At 38.6% G+C, this 19,825-nt stretch overlaps 2 protein-coding genes across 2 annotated transcripts; both read left to right on the plus strand.

The window, feature by feature from the left end:
- The first annotated feature begins 327 nt into the window (after positions 1-327).
- LOC137100135 (aconitate hydratase, mitochondrial-like) lies at positions 328-14,387 on the plus strand. Its single transcript, XM_067477768.1, has 18 exons — positions 328-448; positions 3,438-3,580; positions 4,019-4,277; positions 5,316-5,408; positions 5,571-5,729; positions 5,851-6,001; positions 6,097-6,201; positions 6,292-6,383; positions 7,045-7,150; positions 7,410-7,567; positions 7,666-7,739; positions 8,034-8,145; positions 8,355-8,537; positions 8,667-8,762; positions 9,703-9,894; positions 10,096-10,228; positions 10,817-10,938; positions 11,054-14,387. The coding sequence occupies exons 1-18, from the start codon at positions 413-415 to the stop codon at positions 11,183-11,185; spliced, it is 2,346 nt and encodes a 781-aa protein (XP_067333869.1). The 5' UTR covers positions 328-412; the 3' UTR covers positions 11,186-14,387.
- A 132-nt stretch (positions 14,388-14,519) lies between these two features.
- Positions 14,520-18,872, plus strand: polr3h (polymerase (RNA) III (DNA directed) polypeptide H). Its single transcript, XM_067477777.1, has 6 exons — positions 14,520-15,017; positions 15,783-15,879; positions 15,985-16,071; positions 16,229-16,292; positions 16,588-16,825; positions 17,920-18,872. The coding sequence occupies exons 1-6, from the start codon at positions 14,907-14,909 to the stop codon at positions 17,968-17,970; spliced, it is 648 nt and encodes a 215-aa protein (XP_067333878.1). The 5' UTR covers positions 14,520-14,906; the 3' UTR covers positions 17,971-18,872.
- Positions 18,873-19,825: the final 953 nt, after the last annotated feature.

Below are 19,825 nucleotides of genomic sequence, written 5' to 3' on the forward strand. Positions count from 1 at the left end.
CACAGTCAGTGTACAATATTTTTCTCTGATATAAGGACATGCAGGAGTACAAAATGGCAGAAAATGTTTGTTTGACTATTTTCCATCACTGCTTACTACACGTGGTCAAATTTATAGCTATGACATACGGCTATGTCAAAGATCTCTTTCATTATTTGAAATATATTACTATTATTTCTATTGTTATTATTAATGCTAAAGTAAATAATTAGCTTACTTTATTGAAACGATTTGGAAACTTCGTTTTAAATCACATATTTTAAAAATATAACAAGTATAGGAAAATACAATAAGTATAAGTAATACTTATTGTAGTAAAAGTGCAATAATAAAACGGTATCTGTTGTTTATACTTGCGCCATAAGCCCCTGACGTCACATCAGGGCGACACTCATCTTTGTCAGTGAACAAAATGGCGTCTTACTGTTTGACTGTCACTAGGCTTCGGGTAAGAAAACGGTATTTTACTTTTACCCAGAATTTATTTGCTGTGCTACTGAGTACATATGTGACAACAGATATGTTCTGTCGTTTGGTTTAGCCGCCGTGGCTGAAGGTTGACCAGCAGCGGGTAAAAGTAGAGCAGAGTACGCAGCAAGCATCGCTACCTGTCAGGTCACCGTGTCCCCGTTTGATTCCTGGTTACAGCGCTTATTAACCAAGTCCGACTTAGCAACAACAAACATCAAATAATGTTATTGTCAATAATATCATCCAGTTCAGTAAACATCACCTAAATAATGGTTGTAAATTGATCTAAATGTTCAGATGTGTGCAAGGTGATTGCAAGGTTACGGAGTTTTCTTAGCATAGTTCGCTACTGACCGCTGCGACCAGGGACTGAGGCACAGCTTCTGCTCGGGTTTTGGCCCCGGGATCATGATAAAGACATAACGTTAAGGCAGTAAGAAATGTTTCAACAAAGCACACTGTAGGAGAAAGAAACGTCTCGTCAATGGTTTAGTTATTTAGGTGAATTTTATGCAGAATAGGCAGAAGTGCACAAACTCAATACTCATTTTAAAGTAAAAACTGCTCCAGTATAAGTACTATTTCAAATAATTTATTGAAATTAAAGTGATAGGTGCATGCACTAAAATTTACAAGAAGAACTACTAATCCTCTAAGAAAGAAAAGTCATTTAATCAAACACTATTAAGCTTGATGCTATTGATAACATGAATTCAGATCCACACGTGGCTCATAAATTACGTTTCTGCAGAAATCTATAATGTAAAGCCTTGGTTATTTTATTTCATGTACAATTCTAGGAAAACAACTTAAAAACCTAATTTTTAAGAGTTTACTTTGAATAGTCATGGGATAGAGAATATGATATGTGAAACCATTGTCTTCTTGCTTTAAAACTCCCAATTTAAGTACGTTGCTGCCATGTGGTATTTATCATAAGCTATCATTTATGGTTTGATCATTTGTAGTATTAAGATTTTGCATCTGCAAAGTAACTAGTTACTAAAGATGAAATAAATGTGGTGAGTAAAAAGTGGTCTACAATAACTCTTTTGTAGTGGAGTACATGTTAAATAAAACACTCCAGTAAAAAATAAGCATCTCAAAATCTTACCTTAGTACAGTACTTGGCTACTTAAATAAATGTAATGTGTTAAGTAAAGGTAATTAATTACTTTCCACCTTTGGTATTTTTCTTAAGCACATATGCACACATAAACAAATCTCTTAATTTGTAAGAATTAGCACATTGGGATGTATTGTATGCTTAGTGAGTTTATTTTTTGCCTTTCTTGGTGCTTTATTTAGTAATATGTTTTAATTATAATTTCATTATGTTAGAATAATATCATAAATAAGGTAAAGACTAACATGCGTTGTACAGAATTTCTGGATAGTGGAGTACACTGCTTACTAGTGTAGGGTGAGGTTCATTAGGTAACATTAGGCAACACTGTTGTAATAAACTTCATATATTCTAGCTAACTGCACTAAATATTTTGACAAATAAGTATATAAACATTAAGATATGCCTGCATAAAGTATTCCCATAAATATTATAAGGAGAAAAGCTACGAGGATGACAAAATACTTGTTATTTAAGTTTTGAAAATGAAACACAAACAGAGGCCAGGAACTACATCTGTCGCGCAGAGCTTCAAGTAGTGAGCTTGATATTCCTGCTCAAAATAGCCTAAGTCTCAATCCTTATTTTAGGCATTTTAAAAGATTGTAAAAATGTCAGTGTAATCCTACAAGGAATGAAGATTGCTGCCCACAAACGGAATTGGCTGCTCTGTTGTGTGTCAGTGAAGGACATGCAAGACAACAGTTTCAAACACCTGTGTGAATAACAAACAACACTTGAGCACAGGGTTTATGACTAGATGGTGGTGACCCTCCTCATTTAGGCTCAAGGAGCAAAGACAGTAAACATCTCAAAATGACAATGTCTGATCATGACATACTAAAAAAAGACCAAATTAAACATATGTAGGATAATTCTTGAACACTTTGAACGTTTTCTAGAGTTATGAGAAACCTTTAAAACTGATGATGGTTTATTTATGCTATTGTTTTTGTAGGCAGGCTTTGGTTTACTTTGTAGATAATTGCATTGCATAAAATCACATAAGGCTATCCTTAACATTTGTACACCTATTGCATGCCAGTACAGTGATTTTACAAACTCTGTTTGTTCATATACAGTCAACAGTGTAGGAGAATTAAATCCCCACAGCGTATCAGCCTGTCAGGAACAGTCCAGGAGGTGAGGCTAACAACTGCAACATGAGCCTCCTAAACTTTCACCTGGTTTTCTCTGAGCACAAACACTTTCCACTGGCTGCAATACGACCCTAAAAGACAAATATTAAGTAGGTTACAGCAGGTTTAAAGATTTACCTTAATCTGTTTATCATGTAGAATCACTCATTGGCAGGACAGATCAGAGTCAGGGCCTGGTGAGGCTTGTTGCTGTCAGTGGCTAAATACTACTAAGAATAAAAAGTAGAAGTAGTGTTCTGGTTAGAATTTTAATGTGCAGTCTGATATTGAGGTCCTGCAAGAACTTTGATTAAAAACACAATTGAATTGCATTTGAAGTGCATTAAAATTATAAAAAAGAGATGACTGCCAGTGTGTCAAGTGTCTTGAGCAGGACGCTTTGTTCCGAATTTCCCCCGTTTTCATTGCCAAGATAAACAAAATCCTGATATGCAGGATGTTAAATAAGTAGAATAAATAATAACCAGTGAGGCAAAATGGAGGATTTTTCTTTTGCATTTCTGTCGATGAAATATTTACCACTTTTCCAGCGTGAGGTTATGTTTTAACTGTACTTATCTGGCCATGTTTCAGTATTTTCATCTACCCAGTTATCATTTAACTCAAAATGTCATGTGTTGGCCCTTAACCCCACAAATAAAACTTGTTTTATTACGTTCATTCTCTATCTCCTGGTTCAGCTGGCCCTAGGAACTGGTGCAAGGCGATTCCATGTCTCCTCAGTCTTCAGCACCAAGGCCAAGGTGGCCATGAGTCGCTTTGAGCCCAGCTCCAGTGTCAACTATGAGAAGCTGCGTGAGAACATCAACGTTGTACGTAGGAGGTCAGCAATTTCCCCTCTCAGAATACACATGAACTGACTTTGTTTATTGCGATTTGACTCATGAGGAAGGGCTGGTGTGTATTACAGCTACACAATAAATATTGTGACATTTAAAGTGCTGAGTTGTCAGGGCCAATAGAGTTCTTTGGATGACTGCAGCAGTTTTTTGTGGGGGTTTTTTTGTGTGTGTGTTTGTCTATCCATCATTCTGTGCAGGAAGTTAATACAGTACGTCTATAAACTACTGTTAGATATTTCAGATAAATTAGAACGTCAAAAGAACTGATCTTCAAATAAACAGAAGCATTTTATTTTTTATTTTTTACATGTTAAATGGATTAATCCTGTATAAAGGGACAACATTTTGTATGTGATTCTTCAAACACTCCAGCACAACATAATTCTTTATCGCATCTTTCCATGAATCCACCCCACTAGGCTCAACAGGCCTCTCACTCTGTCGGAGAAGATTGTGTACGGTCACCTGGACGATCCAGCAGGGCAGGAGATCGACCGTGGGCGCACCTATCTGCGTCTGCATCCAGACCGTGTGGCCATGCAGGATGCCACAGCTCAGATGGCAATGCTTCAGTTCATCAGCAGCGGTCTCCCCAAGGTGGCTGTTCCCTCCACCATACACTGTGATCACTTGATTGAGGCTCAGATTGGAGGGGCTCAGGATCTGCAGCGGGCAAAGGTAAGGACATGGAGGGTAGACCAATGTATTGAAGTATGGACTAAGTACTTTAAACTGGGCATTTATTTCAAGGCTTGAAGAAAAGCATTTCCCATTCTCTACGTGTTAATAAAAATAACACCTATGAGAATTAAGGACGGTAATAATTTATTACATTTATTTAAATTTACAACAGGTTCAGTTTATATTAAATGAGCATATGCACAAAAACTTGTCAACATTTCAGTGTCTTGGCTCTGCAAGTTTGATCAATTAGGAATAAAAGTTGAAATGAGCAAGCTCCAACTATTTAACACAGACACATGCACACACAACACAAAATGAGTAAAAGACCCACACAACACAAAATGTTGAGGGGGCTGACAGCCGGAAAAATCCCCAGGAGATTGTGGTAGTAATCTGAATATAAAATGTGCCTGTGGGAATGTGATCCTCCTCCCAGCCCAATTAAATTTCTACTGGTATATATTCACAAAAAAATCAGAAAAATAATTAGACTATATTTATAATGTGGAATGGAAAAAAATGTACATAAGTGGGACAGGTGCTGTTGCCTAATGAGAATCATGTTATTGTTCCTCTGTGGTATGCCACTGGCTTCCTTTTTGCAGTGTAGACTATCAGATATTACACCAAGTGTTATGACAAAGAATACTCGATAAGCATCATGATCTGGAAGTCATTCATCCTTAAAAGCAGGTGACAGGCTTGTTTGTGCTTTTACAGCCAGTCACATTCCGATAGACGGCAACATTAAACCAGTCCTTAACATCCAGTTAATGTGTAGTCAAGTAGCAGTTGCAGAGAGTCTACAACTTCTTGTTTTTCTTCTTTGGCTTTGGCCTCAGTTTATAATGAGGTTCTTTTTTTGTTGTTTTTCATCCAGCTGGTTTTAACCTCTGAAGCTTGGTCAAATTATCAGTCACGTTGAACAACAGGACATAGGATTGAAAGGATACACCCAAATGTATTATTTTATAATTTCCTGAATATAACTTTACTAAATCTACTAACAACTTTGTATTACTCTTAACTCAGGAAGTGAACAAGGAAGTGTACAACTTTCTTGCAACTTCTGCAGCCAAATATGGAGTTGGCTTCTGGAAACCAGGCTCAGGGATCATCCATCAGGTACAGTACACTTCACAGTATTGACAGAATAATCACACAAATACTCTTTAATAAATGCTAGTCAGAACAAAATTTTGCAGCAAATCAACGTTCATTTCTAAACACAAAAGAACATGAATGAAAATATAAAATGACCCTATAAATGATGCTTTGTTTGGACAGATCATCCTGGAAAACTATGCATATCCTGGAGTGATGCTGATTGGTACAGACTCCCACACCCCTAATGGTGGTGGCCTTGGGGCCATCTGTATTGGAGTGGGTGGAGCAGATGCTGTAGATGTTATGGCTGGAATACCTTGGGAGCTCAAGTGTCCTAAGGTAAGTTCTTGAAATCATCCTGATTTATGTAAAACTCATTAACATAAACATTTCTATCGTGTTTTCAACCACAGATCTACAGAAAGCTCTGTTTAAGTCTGTGTGCATTATTTCCCTTCAGGTGATTGGAGTGAGACTGACAGGAAGCTTGTCTGGCTGGACCTCTCCAAAAGATGTCATCCTGAAAGTGGCTGGGATCCTGACTGTGAAGGGTGGAACTGGAGCCATTGTGGAGTATCATGGACCTGGCGTTGATTCCATCTCCTGCACTGGTAGGGATGAAATGGTCAAAGACAGATACTATATTTGGTAAATTTTAGTGTAGTATCATTTACTTTAAAGTCAAAGTGACATTTTGACTTTTCAGGAATGGCCACTATCTGTAACATGGGTGCTGAGATTGGGGCCACAACATCCATTTTCCCCTATAACCACCGCATGAGGACGTACCTGGAGAAAACTGGCCGTGGAGGTCAGTCTGTTATTGTTGTTATTAGTGTATGTGTTTAGTCTTTATTCACTGTGTCTTACCTCTAACTTTGTCTCCTTCTTTATTTATCAGAGATTGCCTCTGTGGCTGAGAAGTTCAAAGAGGACTTGGTCCCAGATAAGGACTGTGAATACGACCAGACCATTGAGATTAACCTGAGTGAGGTGAGCTCAAATGTTTTGGTTTCTGATATTAACCATGTTTTGTAGAGAATGACATAGGGATTACATATACTTTTTAGGATTAGGATGCACTGTGCATTTTTTTTCTCTTTTTAAGGTATGCTGCCATTTTTTTTGTTTTTTTGTTTTCGGTTTATGTGTTGGCACAGGAAGTCAGAACTTGTTATATTTTGGGCCATATTTTGTCATGTTCAAAAAAAAGTGCTTGTTCATTAGCTTTTGTCAGTAAGCGCAATGAATAATTTAGGTGTGTAGTAGTAGTAGTAGTAGTAGTAGTAGTAGTAGAACAAAGGTTCACTATAAATGTATGACAGATGGGGGTTTACACATTTGGAAGTGCTTATCTATAGATATATTGTGTATACTTCTTAGTATGTGGATATGCTTGTGGTTAAATATACCTTTCAGTAATGTGTTGAGATATTTGGGTTTAGCAAGCTACTAATGCAATTTAGGATGTAAACAGTTTAAATCACTTCCTAAGATGGGGAGAGATTTGTACTCCCGTTCTCTGTATTATGTGGTTATGATGGTCCACGAAGTGCCTATTCCAAATTTAGAAATAATATTTATAGCAAATGTCCCACATTGCCTACAATATGACTGTCCTTAATTCTGCCTCGTTTTCCTCTTCTTCTATAAGTTGAAGCCCCACATCAATGGACCATTTACCCCTGACCTTGCCCACCCTGTGTCTGAGATTGGAGCCATAGCTAAGAAGAACGGCTGGCCCCTGGATGTTAAAGTTGGTCAGTATCAGATACACGGCAGTATTACTTTAAATTTGTATTGTTTATATGCCAAGTGCAATGATGTTACTTTCCTTATCCTACTTCCTCTTATTGACTGTATACAATCAGGTCATAGTACAGTTAGTTTCCTCCAATTTCATATGCGAGATGTGGAATAAAAACAAATGAGTGTTTCCAGTTGGCTGATGTAACTGTATACTCCCACAATTTAGTTTCCTTGTTCTCCTTTTACCAACACTCAGCTCTTGTCTTGCAGGTCTGATCGGCAGCTGCACCAACTCTAGCTATGAGGACATGGGCAGAGCAGCCTCTCTGGCAAAGCAGGCTCTGGATAAAGGTCTGAAGTGCAAGGCCCAGTTCACAGTCACTCCTGGTTCTGAACAGATCCGTGCCACCATTGAGAGGGATGGATTTGTGAGTGAGACTCTAGCTCACATATACTCTCCTACATAAATAAGTCTTTACGAGATGCAGGCAGTTATGTCTTCAAAATCATGATGTCTGTCTTCTAGGCTAAGGTCCTGAGTGATGTTGGTGGAGTTGTGCTCGCTAATGCTTGTGGACCCTGCATCGGACAGTGGGACAGGTATGCAGGTTAATATTGCCGTCTTGCAGCAGGGTCATAACAGCTGATTAAACTATTCTGCCTATAGTTTGAAAGCAAATTATCTCCACAACCACTGCCAGCATTTCCATTAAATATTCCCAATGAATCATAATTTTGATTCCTTTTGTCTAGCAACATTTTCCAATAATCTTCTCTCTTGTTCAAACCAAAGAATCTTACATCAGATTTACTGTGAATATTTGTGGTTCTTGAAGGCAGCGGATGTTGAGGTTAAATGAAAGGAGTCCAATGTGCTTTGTGTTTTGTGTTCAGGAAAGACGTGAAAAAAGGAGAGAAGAATACAATTGTCACGTCCTTCAACAGGAACTTTACTGCCAGGAATGATGCAAACCCAGCTACTCATGCTTTTGTCACCTCCCCTGAGGTAAGAAGCACTGAAACCATAGCAAAATACAAGCTCATCAGTTCATACTGACATGGGTGTCAGTACACAGAATTACAGTAACTTATATACACAACGTTGTCAGTGTGTATCAGTGGTGTGATTTTTTTTTTTTTATTATTTATTTTTTTAACAAAATCCTTGATGTTTGTGTGATATTTTGCTTAGCAACTTTTATGTAATTCTTATAGATTGTCACTGCTTTGGCCCTTGCTGGGACCCTCAACTTTAACCCTGAGACCGACTACCTGACTGCTCCTAATGGAGAGAAGTTCAAACTCAAACCCCCCACTGGTGATGAGCTCCCATCCAGAGACTTTGATCCAGGCCAGGACACCTACCAGCATCCTCCAGCTGAGAGCAGTGCAGTCAAGGTGTGTGTGTGCGATCTTGAAGGAAGCACTGTAATAAAACATCAAACGGGACGTTAGAGCTTATAAAATTCAAAATTGATCTGGAACATTGGAAGACAACTTTATGCTTTACTGTGATTTGATGAACAGGTAGATGTAAATCCCTCCAGCAACCGTCTGCAGCTGCTGGAGCCATTTGACAAGTGGCATGGAAAAGACTTGGAAGACATGAGGATCCTCATCAAGGTGAGCAGCAAAGGGAATGAAAAGTTGTGTATGTAAGGCAGAGCCTGTTGCATACATATACATCTTAAACATATCATCAGCCCATGGATGGTCCAAAAAGAAACAGCAGGTTGACAATTCATTGCAGAGACTGAGCTTTGTTAGACACAGGGCTGCTTATATTTCAGAGGCAGAGTAGCTTGAATAATAATGCATTTTCTCCCTTTGTTATGCAAGTCTGCTGGTGTTTTATAATTCTGATATTGTCAACCCTTAATCCTCTGGGCCACAGGACACTGAGCCACACAGTTGCACTTTTTGACATGTTCCTTTACTAAAGGAAAAACACTGTCCTGCTGCCGTAAATCTCACCAGGTCTCTAATAATCAATGACTTCAATGAGCAATTATGACCAAGAGCTGAGATTTCAACATTAATTGAGGGATTGACTCAAATATTATTGGTTTTTCATTTCATGACATTTGTTGATGATTTCTTAAGAAGTGCAATACTCTGTTCACAAAGAGAAGATGGACTGTGACAAATTCCAGTGAATGATGAAGGATATTGTGTTAAAGGATTTCTATCTATTGCATCTACTAACTATGTAGCATCGATAAATCAAGAACCGGATTTAGCTTGATTGCTCGTACCCGTAGAGCTCCATTGTTGTTCTTCTAACACATCAGTGGGTCATTGTGCCGCACTAGGTGACGTGTTCCTCATGAAAAATGTGACCATTGTCTTTTTCATAAAGATAATGGTCAATAGAGCAGGTCATGTGATTGCATTGTTGACTTTACCATAGAAATCCATTTCAATACAATCCATTTTATGGCCATACCTTTTCTTAAAAAACACTAGCCATCATCCTTTAAATGTCCATTGTTTGACTTGTTTGTTAATTAATTTGTAAACATTTTTCCTTATCCCCCTCCTCTCTTTACTCCTGCTCCTCTAGGTGAAGGGAAAGTGCACCACTGACCACATCAGTGCCGCTGGACCCTGGCTAAAATTCCGTGGCCACCTAGACAACATCTCCAACAATTTGCTGATTGGTGCAGTCAACATTGATAATGATGCTGTCAACAAGGTCAAGAACCAGCTGACCGGAGAGTATGGTGGTGTTCCTGATGTTGCCCGCTACTACAAGGTGAGTTTGACAGTGTCTGTCAATTATTTGTTTCTCCAAGTTAGCACTGGTATTATATTTTCCCTGAAACCGGTTGCTCATTTTCCCTTTGAATTTCATTGCTGTTGCTTTAAAGACTGTGTTGCATTGCCCTTATTTGTCTACTTTGTCCCAGCTCCACATAGCAATGTTCTTTGATCTTTGTTTAACTATATAATTTAGGCCAATGCAGTGAACTGGGTGGTGGTTGGAGATGAGAACTACGGAGAAGGGTCCAGCAGAGAGCATGCTGCCCTGGAACCTCGGCACCTGGGAGGACGTGCCATCATCGTTAAGAGCTTTGCCAGAATCCACGGTAGGTTTCAGAAAAAACACGCACCTGTCACTTAGATACGTGCAATTCTCTTATGCTTGTACTGAATTGATTTTCTTTATGAAAGATGCAGACATCAGGGAAGCTGCATCTAATAGTAGTCGTTGGGTCCCAGATTGAAATAATGATTATTTAGTCTGGCATGTTTACAGTCTGTCAGAATGAAGATGTGTCTAAGAGAGTCTCCAAGTTATAATTACTGTCCATTAGTGTCAGTTTGTTACATGCAGGAGGCCGGATGTATGGACATGGGTAGATGAAAGCCTGTCTGATCTAACGAAGGGTTCTTTTATTTGTGTGACAAGATTTTTCAAAGGCTGTTGCTTTTAGTGAATACAGCCTTTTAAGCTTGATAAAAAGCTTTCAACGTCATTTGATCTTGAGGGACAAAAATATTTCAACCATGGGTTTTCTTTAGATGCCCTAATCAATAACATTGAGACCCTCATATTCACTCTTCTCCATGATCTCAAAACTGTTTGAAACATTCACTGCTGTCAGAAAGAGAGCCCCTCTCTGGTTACTAGATGGAATTACAGTATATATTTTTCATCCTATTCCTCTCTGCAGAGACTAACCTGAAGAAGCAGGGCCTGCTGCCTCTGACTTTTGCCGACCCCCTCGACTATGATAAAATTCGTCCTGATGATAAGATTTCAATCACTGGCCTCAAATCGTTTGCCCCTGGCAAGGTGAGTAACATTCTGCGCTCTTAAACATTTAAACAAAGGACATCCTAGCTACTCCCAACATTATGTTTCGAAAAACTGGATAAATGATTTGTTTGTCCCCCGTGTTGTCCTCCAGCCCCTGACAGCAGTGATCAAGCACAGTGATGGCAGTCAGGAGTCCATCTCTCTAAACCACACCTTCAATGAAACACAGATCGAGTGGTTTAAGGCCGGCTCTGCCCTCAACAGGATGAAGGAAGTCCAGTAATGAATGGCGAGTAGGGAGGAGGGCCCATTAGGGGCCACTGAGGGGCCTTGGCACGGGTAAAGGAGGGGAGAAATATGGGCTTTACAAACAAGAAAAGAAAGTGTGAATGTCAGTGGTAACCAGATAGCAGCAAGAACACGCAAACAAACACGCCCAATCACACACGTACACACAATGTCGCTGTACAGATGAAAAGCGCACACACAAATGCTCATAAGCACTTGACATGCACAGACAGGATTTCTGTCAAACTCCCCGTCAAATACAGCCACAAATATATGAATGCACTTGATCGAATGCACATACTGTAACTAAGCTTTGCAGTGTGTCATAAGTCACAAGCAGCATCGTTCGTACTGGTAGCACTCCTGAGTTTAAAATAAAATGTCAAGCTTATTTTATTCTTTGTACCTCTTGTTTCATACACATTAATCTTTCCCCATTTAACAGGGTCGTACTTTTCCTGTGTAACAAATTGGTGTCACTGCTTTATTCACCTCTGCTGAGTAAGACGTGGAATTTTAACACAAAAGCTTTATTCATAACCAACTGTTGTGTCTACCATCTGTAGGGACAGTATCTAGCAGTACACAAACGTACATCAGACCCTAAATTATTGAAAGTTATGAATAAAAAGTTGCTTTAGCTGTGAGAAGTTGACACCTTCAAGGTTCATGCTTCATGAATTCTTTAACTTCAAAGTCCACTCCAAGACAAGCCATGTCTTCTCTATCATAGCTTCTTTTCAGTGTTTTATCCAAACAGCTCTGGAAGCTCACACGAATGTCCTCTGAAGTACAGCTTGTGACCAAATGGTAATAAACTCCACTAGTCATCCACTGACTTAAACAGATGTTTTCCTCCGTCTTTGTTCATTAGATCCACTCTCTGAACAAGTGAAGTCGTTCTGTTACTGTAAGCAGCATCACTGATTCACAAAGAGAATCCACCCAGTTCTCACTTGAAATCTTGAGTTTTCACATTAACGTTGTCATTTGCCCAGACTGGAGTTCACTGCAGTACCTTTTAGCCAAAACGCAAATCTGCTGCTCTTCCCATGCTCATTTGCATGACACAGCATCTCGCTGTGTGACCACTTTCCCGTTTGGAACATATCTACATTAGCACTTTTTCTTTCCTTGCAGTTTATCCTTTGTGAGTGTATGTGAGAAAGATGCATGATTTTTTATCAGGTCAACATGATTCTGTGTTTGCATTGTCCTGTCCCACTTTGCTCATTTTCCTTTTTGTATTTATTAGGCTCGTTCATGCAGTTCAAAGCAAAATATGATGTTTGGTGAGACATTAAAGCTTCACTAGGCAACTATGTACATTCTAGTGTGTAGACATGTAAAATCCTCTGTGACCATAGAAAAATGCTGCAAATTTGAATAAAAACTCCTAAGCAGCTGCAATTACAGTGAAAGCTCTAATCATAAACACTTACTGGCCACTTTATTAGGTACACTTGTACAAATGTAGTCCAATACAGCAGCTCTGTGATGAATTCTACTTTTACAAGGTTAAAGTTTCTCAGTTTCCAAGTTGAAACTGATGAAGATATGTGTTCATTATTGAGGTCATAGTAGGTGGTAAAGTCATACTGGAGTGCATTATATTAAGAGATTGTTGTCCAGTTCAGATGTTATGTTATAATAATTTATGTTATATTATGGTTCTGTTGCAGCCCGTTTTTTTTTTAAATTGCCTCTTGCAGCAATTTAATGGGAGATGACAGACTGTTTGTCTGTGAACTGAATGTTTTTTCAGGTTGGTCGTCCATAGCTTACGAAGGCCTGCTGCCTTCTTACACAAACTAACGGACAGTGTAGTGTTCTAGTGTACGCTAGCACATAAAATAGCTTAGCAGCGCTTTACTAAATGCCATTTTCCTTTTCAAAAAAGAGGGAATCTTGTTTGTAACTGTATAGGTTTGACAAACATTGATTTGATCATGATAGATACACAAGTTTCCAAGACTGTAATTGTATTATTTTTAGTATACAACCATCTTGCCATGATGTATACACAGTGTGCACAACTGAAACAGTCTGGTTATACATATTGTTATGGGCTTTGGTGTGTTTGAGGTTATTGCCGCTACTGTATGTGGGAGTTCTGCTGGTTGTTTGGATCTGATTGTGATGCATACAATCAAAAAATCTCTCCTCTTACTCCTTTTTTCTGCAGCCACAGAAGTAAAAATATATGTTGGGTTAATACAGTCCCATGGGGTAAGTCCCTACTAAAACATGTGCTGGAAAGTATGTCATAAAAAGCTGTAAATGAGATGAGGGTTTGTAAATACAAGTCATTATGTATAGATTATGTATGTATGTGTGTGTGTGTGTGTGTGTGTGTGTGTGCGCACACATATATATTATTTAAACTGAGAGATCTGGTAACACGCTGTATGCTGGCAGTGTAAATGAGAGGAATGAACTTTTGTTTGTGACCTCATGTAACACATACACAGAGACCCCTCTGTGGTCTTGAATAAACTGAATGTTATGGTCCATCATTTCTAATATATTTAGGGTTGGCTGTTATTTAAGAATAATCACAACAATTGTTTTATCTTTCTCATCAGAGAGTCATATTTGCTGCTAAAGATACCTAAGGAATATTTTAGTTAAGAGCTGTGGAAAAAAAATCATTAATTTTAAAGTGACATTTTAAAATCATCACTATTTCATAATGATTTGATTATGTGCAGGATGTTTATGAATGATCCTACATAATTCACCAGGACCTTCTGAAATGGGTCTAAATCATTATCTTTCCATCTTTTGTCAGAATATTTCATTATTGCTTCTTGTGAAACAGTTTATACTGTGATGTATGATGTTGGTTCAGGTGTTTGGTGATTTATACCTGTAAACCGACTAATGAAATACAGTTGTTTAAGATGGCATTGTGAGCTGTCATGCCCATTGTGTCATTTTGTACTTGAATGTTTCTGCTGTGTTTGGTTGGGCCCACTGTGTTTTAAACAATTTCTTGAACATGCTTCATTTGTTCAGATATGGCAAATTAAAATGGAAATATGAACAGATCATAGAGATGACAATTTCAGCATTAAACTTGATTTTGTAAAAAGTAGATGACTACAAAATTGCTGCAGTTGTGTAGCCTGTGGGATTTAGGATATCTTGTAATTTACAGTACAAATGGCTATAAATAAAACCATTAATATCCATAATCTTCTGAATGAATTGTCTTTTTCTTTGTGTAATTCTAAGGCTGACAGTATCGTGGGGCAACTGGTGTTTTGTGAAGGAATTGGCTTCAGTTAAGTTGGTTCATGAGCATAATTTAGTACAGTAATTTCACACATTTTTCAGCCTATCAAGACACAGCGACCAAAGACAAGACAAAACAAAACGAAACAAAGCAGAACAAACACAGAAAACTGTCTTTGGCCCATATTCATGAACAGCGGAAAAGTCCACTGTGCCTTTAAATTTTGCGACATGTCGTAAACGCTCCCTGTCGTAAATAGTCACGTGGAGCCTATGGACATGTCTTGTTGCAGATGACTAGTTTACCCTGTTTGTGGCTTCGTTAGTTGCACTCTGAACAATTGTTGACTTTTTTTCCCTATCGTTAGAGAGGAACGCACCAAATGTTTCGTTAATATAACCGTCCTGTTATCAGACGGACAGCTCCAGGCTGCTCTCTGACTTTGTAACGTTAACGTTACCTGCTCATATGTTGCACCATGTTCGTGCTGGTGGAGATGGTGGACACTGTCCGGATCCCTCCGTGGAACTTTCAACGACAACTCAACGAGGCCGTAGCCGAGGAGCTCAATAAGAAACTGGCCAACAAGGTGCGTTTAACTGTAAATGGATTCAAGTTCAAAGTCTGGTGTAGCAGCAAAATAAACGTTATAAATTGTTTTTAGCATCAAAAACCATTGTAGACACCTTTAAAGGTGAACCTGAAGGCATCACAGTTTTAATTCATCCAGAAAAATGAGATGTTTAAGTGAGTCCTTAAGCTTTAAGTTAAGCTTTTAATATTCTCAGCAGTACAGTGTTCACCTGTCAGACCAAACTGAGTAACTGGACAGGAAGGAGCTTGGTCAGTGAGTTGGGCAGGAACCCAGCTGTCATTTCAACAGAACTTCCGAAGTTCACTGGGGAGATGGGAGAGACAAACACATCAGTACCACTCAGGCCTTTATGTGCTTAGATAGAAAGTACATGACAGAAACGGGTTTGGTCAAAGGTGGCGAGTTCATCAAATCATTATCTGATGATGCTGCCAAACTTTATATTTTCATCAAAAACAGAAAAGGGTGGAACCTAATACTCATAATAATTTATAATCTAATGTATATATTTTTTTACACGCTTATGCTTGATCATAAAAATATTCAGAAAGCCGTGAACCCAAAACCCAACTTTTACAGTAAACAAACTGACATGAATGCGTTGCAGTGTTGGTGATGTGACTGATGCTAATATACGTCCTCTAACGTCTGAGCCTAAAATGCAGCCTTTTACAATTAGCATGTGATTATTTTGTGTTTTAAAGTGGGAATATAACAAATCAGGTAAGTACTTTTTTTCTCTTTATCTCATCACATCAGGTAGTGTACAATGTTGGCCTCTGCATCTGCTTATACGACATCACTAAGCTGGAGGATTCGTACATATTCCCAGGGGACGGAGCCTCACACACTAAAGGTATGATGATTTTACATGATCATACTCCTACATTTACGTATAAAAATGCATCAGTGCTTCCTTCCTGCTGATTTGACCCTTTCTTCCTTTTGGTTTTTGTGTCAGTTCACTTCAGGTATGTCGTTTTCCATCCTTTCTTCGATGAGATCCTGGTTGGCAAGATCAAGTACTGCAGTCAGGAGGGAGTTCATGGTAACTTGTGTCTTAACTTTTCATCATGTTTGATTCCTTTTCCAGAAATGTATGTGCAAAGTCATTTCTGTATCGTCAAAGGAAAAATATAAACAGAGCGTTTTTTATAACAGAACATTGTACTGTAGTAAACACTCGCTGCATCTTTCTGTTTCAGTGACGATGGGCTTCTTCGATGACATTCTCATTCCACCAGAGTCACTTCAACAGCCAGCAAAATTGTATCCCAACACTAATATTGCTTCATCAGAATTTTCAAAGTCTTTGCGTCATAACACTTATTGCATGAAACATTGGGCTAGATGTAAGATCCAAAACCTGATGCAGAGAGCAAATCTAAGTTGATTCACGAGTCTAATCCTACATGCACACAAATAGTTTAAACGGACTTCTTTTGCAGTAAAGGAAAAAAGGTTAATTGAACAACTTTTCTTCAAATCAAATCCTACTTGCAAATATTTCCAGAGAAGGTGTGTGCGCAGCTTGTGTCTGTGTGGTCCTTAGCCGCAGCATCAGTGATGAAGCAGAGCAGGTTTGGCTTTGGGAGTATGAGACTGATGAAGGGGCTCATGACCTCTACATGGACCAAGGAGAGGAAATACGTTTTAGGGTCACAGATGAAGTCTTTGTGGATACATCACCGACCGGTCCGGCTACCACAAAGACAGACACGCTGGCTCAACCGGGTCAGTTGACGGCGGCGCCGCCACCAGAAGACAGCGGGGAGAAGAAAGAGGCACCGTACACACTGATTGTAAGAACACACCTCATGACTAACATACATTTACATTTGTTTTACTAAAAAGGATTAAACAGTTTCAGATAATTCCGTCATGGCGTGTTTGAAGGCTTGTGCGTTCACTCAAAGGTATTTAAAGCTGATGCAACAGTTTGTAGATTCAGGTTAAGTAGGTTGTCATTAAACATCACAGCTCCTGGTCAACATTTTCAACACTGAATGTTTCCTTAAGGGAAAAACAAATCTGTCTCGTACCGAACCTCCTCTGAGTGTTGGTGAGAAATGTGGACAAAGAATTATGGTAGAAGCTCAGTGACTCGGTTTAGTACTTACACTTTTTGGTTTTTAACCAGACAGTATAATATAGGTAATTAAAGTAAACATGTTTGTACTATTCAGCCCTGAGAGGATTTGTTCAATGTAAATTAAATAAAAATAAAATTGGAAAATCAGTAAGTAGATTAAGCAGTCATCATTATGAGATGACATTAGTCTTACACAGATGTGTCCACATTGGCACTAAATAATTGGGCCAATATGTTTTGAATAAATCCACCTGAACATATGTTGGTTCCAGTTCTTAGAATAGTAAATCTAGGGGAAACTCTTCAAATCTGTTTTCTTTTAATGTGTATGTTCAAAATCAACTCTTATTGTATGTTGGCAGGTTTTTATAACTGACAATCATCGGCTTTAGTCTCAGAAGTCCAGTCACATTTCTGTCAGGTTAAAAGTATTCTTTACTGATGCAGAGTAGGATTATGTAACATTGGATAATGTTGCAGTTTGTGACCCTCCTGTTCTTCACACGCTCAATGTCTGCAGCCTTTCTGTGTGTCTGGCTTAACCACATGTCCACTTGGGATGATTTCCCCTATAGAAAGATGACATATGAGCTGTTGTGATTTGGCTCTTATAAGTTCACTACATTCATAAAGTAGAACATTGATCAGCTTTATGAGGTGCAGGAAGGCTAAGACAAAGAGCTTTCAAAGGCCACACAGCTGAGAAGAGGATTGATCAACCAAAATTATTGAATTAATTATGATTAAAGAAATAAAACAAATGCAGCATCATGTCCATCCTGACCCTATACATTTTTGTTTCAGGGGACCATCTGTGAGCCGGGGCTTGGACTGCTGTCGTGGTGGAACAGTTAGCACTGAGTGGGAGGAAAAGACTATTTGTGTGTTGCAGACTGAGCTGCCATCATGCTTGATTGGAGAGTTGAGGGGCGTTTAGCTGGAGACACGGGACCCTGTTGTTTCAGTGCAGAAGAAATGTGGAACAGCTTTCTACTGAACCGACATACTGTTGCTGTAGAGGTCATTATCAAACCATGGCTGACTGTAAATCCTGGATTAAGCCTGACCACATTATAGAAAGGTTGATGAATCTGCAGTTTCAGGTGGCATATTACACATAAGATTTCAACCACAAATCAAATGAAACCAAGTAGTAATTTTTTGTAAAAACTGCAGTTGGGTGCAAATGTTTGCATTCCCTTAAGTTTAAATTGCAAAAATGCCACAGTGAGTTATTTTCATCAAAATTGTATTGAATGCACATTCAGCTGCTACAAACGTAGCTTCATCAGAAATGTTACTTTTTACTTACTGTATCAAGGGGGGAAGCAAACTTGCACCATGTAATTTTCATTATTTTACTAAAACCTTGGTTTTAGTAAAATTAGTGGTCAAAGACAGTATTAGTCTTTGACCATTTTTGTTACTTCTGATGATGAAAGAGCATTTGTATTAGTACAAATGTTCTTTTATAATCCAAACTAAGTAAAAATATACAGATTTCTGAGGAGGAACATTAGTATGAGCTGAATGTGCAATACATCCTGATTTGGAAAAAAATAATTATTTTTATTTATTTATTTTTATTTTCTACTCATTTCATTTCAAAATGAAGTTCAAAGTAGACTTTTGCTCCCAACTGTATTTTAGGGTAATGTTAAGAGACAGAATCACAACATCTGTCATTAGTGGCTCAAAATGTGTTCAGTTTAAAATGCGTTGTGGATGAATAAACATTTTTTGTAATGATATGAGAACTTGTGTGGGCACTGCTGGACTTTACGGATGAAAGAAATAAGGCAGAGTTTTAATTAGAAGGTTTATATAAATATTTGTTTGCAGAAAAATGACAGGTACTGGCCCTTTTTTTGTCCCCTGAGTTTACATACACAAAGTTCGCTTCATAATATTCTGAACACCTCTGAAGGGGTCCAGCCCAAGTTTACCTAAGGCCTCCATAATCAACACACTGTGTAGTTTAATTCATACATTTCTGACACTTTACCCAAAAACTCATTCAGCTAGAAAAGGTCAACTTCAAGATAACAAGGTCGAAATAATGCAGAAATGTGTTAACGTAAACATTAACTTTTTATTTTAAATATTACATTGTTTGTGTGCAAACCTCCTCGGTTAATTGACTCGCTTGTGATTTTATATATTTTTCTAGTAAAAAAAGCATCACCAGCATGTGCTGTTGTGATCCGTGAAGTTGTAATTTTGTGTGGTTACAGGAAGTAAGTGAAGGAGGATCAGTGGGCAGCTGTTAAATCCTACACTTTCAAGGACAGCAAAGGGCGCAGGCCCGCGCGCGCGTGTACCAGCTCCACACGCTTAATGTTGGGTCTATTTGCTCTCTTACACACTTCTGCAGTCAGAAACGAGGTGTGAGGTGTGGCTTCCATGTGACAGCTACACCGCCGGTTTGATGTTGTGTTTTTCCCCCAGTCCTCTGTTGTGAAACTAGGTCAGACTGCGCACTTCACAACAAAAATACATCGTTGTAGAAATATTACACATACAGCTCAGCTCCGGCACAGGCTTAAATAACGTTGCTGTGTGTTTGATTTCACTGCAGAACTGTCTCGCATGCAGCATAAGAGCAGTTTGTTGGTTTGTTTATTTTGTGTATGATGAAAGATGAACTTTCATAATACTAAAGTCATTGCACTGCTTGAGTCCATTCTACAGTTCAGCACAGTGTTTGTGT

Source organism: Channa argus, chromosome 15, assembly GCF_033026475.1.
Source record: "Channa argus isolate prfri chromosome 15, Channa argus male v1.0, whole genome shotgun sequence".
In the NCBI taxonomy this organism is placed as follows: Eukaryota; Metazoa; Chordata; class Actinopteri; order Anabantiformes; family Channidae; genus Channa; species Channa argus.

Excerpts from the sequence above, each read along its gene's own strand:
- polr3h (XM_067477777.1), top strand. The coding sequence starts at position 14,907 with ATGTTCGTGCTGGTGGAGATGGTGGACACTGTCCGGATCCCTCCGTGG. Across the intron at positions 15,018-15,782 it reads ATAAGAAACTGGCCAACAAG|GTAGTGTACAATGTTGGCCT; the intron begins GTGCGTTTAACT and ends TCATCACATCAG. Across the intron at positions 16,826-17,919 it reads AGGCACCGTACACACTGATT|GGGACCATCTGTGAGCCGGG; the intron begins GTAAGAACACAC and ends TTTTTGTTTCAG.
- LOC137100135 (XM_067477768.1), top strand. The coding sequence starts at position 413 with ATGGCGTCTTACTGTTTGACTGTCACTAGGCTTCGG. Across the intron at positions 3,581-4,018 it reads ATCAACGTTGTACGTAGGAG|GCTCAACAGGCCTCTCACTC; the intron begins GTCAGCAATTTC and ends CCACCCCACTAG. Across the intron at positions 9,895-10,095 it reads ATGTTGCCCGCTACTACAAG|GCCAATGCAGTGAACTGGGT; the intron begins GTGAGTTTGACA and ends TATATAATTTAG.